Below are 2,977 nucleotides of genomic sequence, written 5' to 3'. Positions count from 1 at the left end.
AGAGGCTGAGTTATGGACCCTTTTGACAAGTTTTTATTTTATTTTATTTTTTATGTTTTATTATATTATTTTGTATGCTTCTTTTTTTATTTTATGCGAATTCATTTTTATTGTTGTTTTGTTTGAAATTTATGCGTGTCAAATAAAGCCTATTTATTTATTTTTTTACATTGTTCGTTTTTTTAAATACCTAAAATCAAAATCCATATCTGCATCAACATTCGTCAAACATTAGCGTCTTAATTCATCCGCTGATATGTAAGAAACCTGCATTTGCAACAATTCTGGTACGTATGTCTGTAGCGGCATTTTTAAAAATATAATATTAATAGACGGGACAAACAAGTCGTGAGCCTGGTGGTAAGCGACACGCCTGTCCCTAACAATTGCAGTGCCATGCAGAGCTTTAATAACAAAGATCTGAGGGGCACTGCTACTGCACCCGACACCACGAGACACAAGTTGACAATTCCCATGGGCCTGTAATTTCACCATGTACATAAATGATTTTAATTTGAAACTTAGAAATTTCATTTTCATTTTCAGTTTCATTTCCTAAATATTTCAAGTTTCAATTCTTTTTTATTTTATTTTATTGCAATTTTCAATTTTATTGTTATTTCAATATATTTTATTTTATTACATTTATAAATATTAAACTGTAAACTAACATAGTACTTAAAGTATCTGTAATACTGACTAGTGGACCTAAGTTGCCTTGAAAAAAACCTATTATTATTGTATCCATTTTAGAGTCTCGCGTCTCCCAATGCCTAAAATATTCATTTTGAATTTTTAAATAGGAGAGGCGGTATTTCCCGGCAAAGCCACTTCTACTATTATTTTTATTTACTTTATTCTTCTCAGCTTGTTAGCTGGTTTTTTTATTAGTTATTATTATTATTATGATACGTTTATGTAAAATTTTATAATTCCTGTTTGAGCATAAAAAAGTCATTGACTAAATTCTCTCTCCGAAAAAGTTGTATATCCTGAGGGTCGCCTCGCATGAATAATATTTTTTTGTCAATTTACAACTAGAAACGAATTATAACGAAGTTAAGAATACTATAAGGCTTTTTAATAGATTCGACCTAAGATTTTTTACCCTGTGTAAAACGCGACGTTACTTTCTAATACAGTGACCTTTATCCTCATTTAGTCGGAAACCAAAAAACTATTATACAGCTCTTCAGGAGAGAGGGTTCTACAATCGTTAAACATCTCTTCAGAAAAGTTGTCATTTTGCAGATATGACCTTATTACACATAGAGTGCGAATTTCGAAGGCACGTAAAGATAGATTAAAAACTCAATTTCTTTTTATAAACTTCTTTTTTGCAATTCTACGCGTTTTAAATTTTGTATTTGTGTAGTCAAAATAATGACTACCGTTTCACTGTGTAATTTGTGTTTTTGTTCGTGGTGTGTAACTGTATTTACATTTAATTAATTCCCATATTGGCTGAATGTGTTTAAACGTATTGAATGTAATTGCAACTGTGACGTTGCAAACCAGTATCGTTATTTATGGGCGCCGTTCACACATTGAAACATAATCCGATTACATTAGTCCTATTGAAGTACACTGCTATTGTAGTTTAACACTACAAATTTGCGCGAGTGAAGGGAAAAAGCAAGTATTGAGAATAGAAAAACGTTATTATTTATTTAATTAACCATAATCAGTCCTAATAAGGAGTTGGAAATGTTTAGACCGCGACAACAGCAGCAACTGGTGCAGTGTAGGCAGCGTATCTTGCCACCGAGGCGGTGTATCTAGCCATCACTGGAGCTACTGGAGCTGCAATGTATCGCGCCGGCACAACAGCTGGGGCAGCAACCACGAGAGGCTCCTTGCGAACAACAACGTTGAAACCATTCACGGAATCAGCAGTGTAATCGACAACACGTCGGGTGCCATCAGGGTCTACGAGGGAATACTGCCCTTGAACGGTATCACCGTCACGCTGCTCAGTTTGGCTTTTGTAGTCACCAGTTAGAGTATCAGCGACGTCGTAACCGAATCGGTATTGGGGAACAGCGTCAAACTCTTCTAATCTTGCCGCTACTGGTGCGGCGTGGGGAGCCAAACCGGCGCGGGCGATGGCCAGGAGGCAGGAGAAAATGACGAACTGTGAACAAAATAATTTGATTATTCAAATAATTATGTCGTTTATGTGTGTGTCCATGGCACCTGCGACACAAGGTTTCCCTAGTGCGGGGCTATGTTGAGTGTGCGCGTTATATATTTAATTAATATAATTAATAATTCAACATAATTAATAATGATGACGGACTGGACAACGTTTCGGCAACAAATGGACCAGTGTTGAAATTTTGAAGATAAACGTCCTGTTTATGGCCGGTGCAATTAAATTAAATGTTTGGCCAGGTTTGCATTGGCAGTCACAAAAATATAAAAGGATGTTGACAAAAGAATGTGTAGCCTTGTAATAAAAATAACTTGGGAACAAAATATAAAAAAAAATACGGACAAACTAAAAAAATAAATAAATATTTGATTATCGATTCCGATGACACTGCTGAAATTTAAATTCGAAAAATGATACGAAACTGATATGATATGAAACTGCACTATAGTTCATCTGTTTAGGTACTTAAATAAATGTAAACAATCTTGAGATGTCTATTTAATGAAATATACATTTATAAAATGATTTTCCCTTACCTTCAAATACAAAATACAAATACTTAGCTTCATATGAAATTGCATGCCTATTTTTATACCTATTGATTTGTAAAGCATGTGTTTCAATAAAAAGATGTATCAAAATAGTTTACATTTAGTTAAGTACCTAAACAAATGGACTATAGCGACTGAATCAAATAGATTATTAAAATGAATTAAAAGGATATAAAGAAAGAAGGGCGTTTATTAAGATTAAAATATTTGATAAAGCTCAATCCTCATTTGTCGTTTTGAATATTATTACTGACAACATTTTTGACAACGC

The 2,977-nt window shown here is 33.7% G+C and overlaps 1 protein-coding gene across 1 annotated transcript; it reads right to left on the bottom strand.

Annotated features, from left to right (window-relative positions):
- Nucleotides 1-1,696: 1,696 nt before the first annotated feature.
- LOC113238420 (larval cuticle protein A2B-like) lies at nucleotides 1,697-2,134 on the bottom strand (the record flags this gene model as incomplete). Its single annotated transcript, XM_026475249.1, has 1 exon — nucleotides 1,697-2,134. A coding segment is annotated over one exon (423 nt), but the record flags the coding sequence as incomplete, so codon positions are not given.
- Nucleotides 2,135-2,977: the final 843 nt, after the last annotated feature.

The sequence above is a fragment of the Hyposmocoma kahamanoa genome, unplaced genomic scaffold (assembly GCF_003589595.1).
Source record: "Hyposmocoma kahamanoa isolate Upper Pololo Valley unplaced genomic scaffold, ASM358959v1 95619, whole genome shotgun sequence".
NCBI classification, from domain to species: domain Eukaryota; kingdom Metazoa; phylum Arthropoda; class Insecta; order Lepidoptera; family Cosmopterigidae; genus Hyposmocoma; species Hyposmocoma kahamanoa.
Note: the sequence above shows the minus strand (reverse complement) of the source record. Positions and strands in the feature narration are given on the sequence as shown.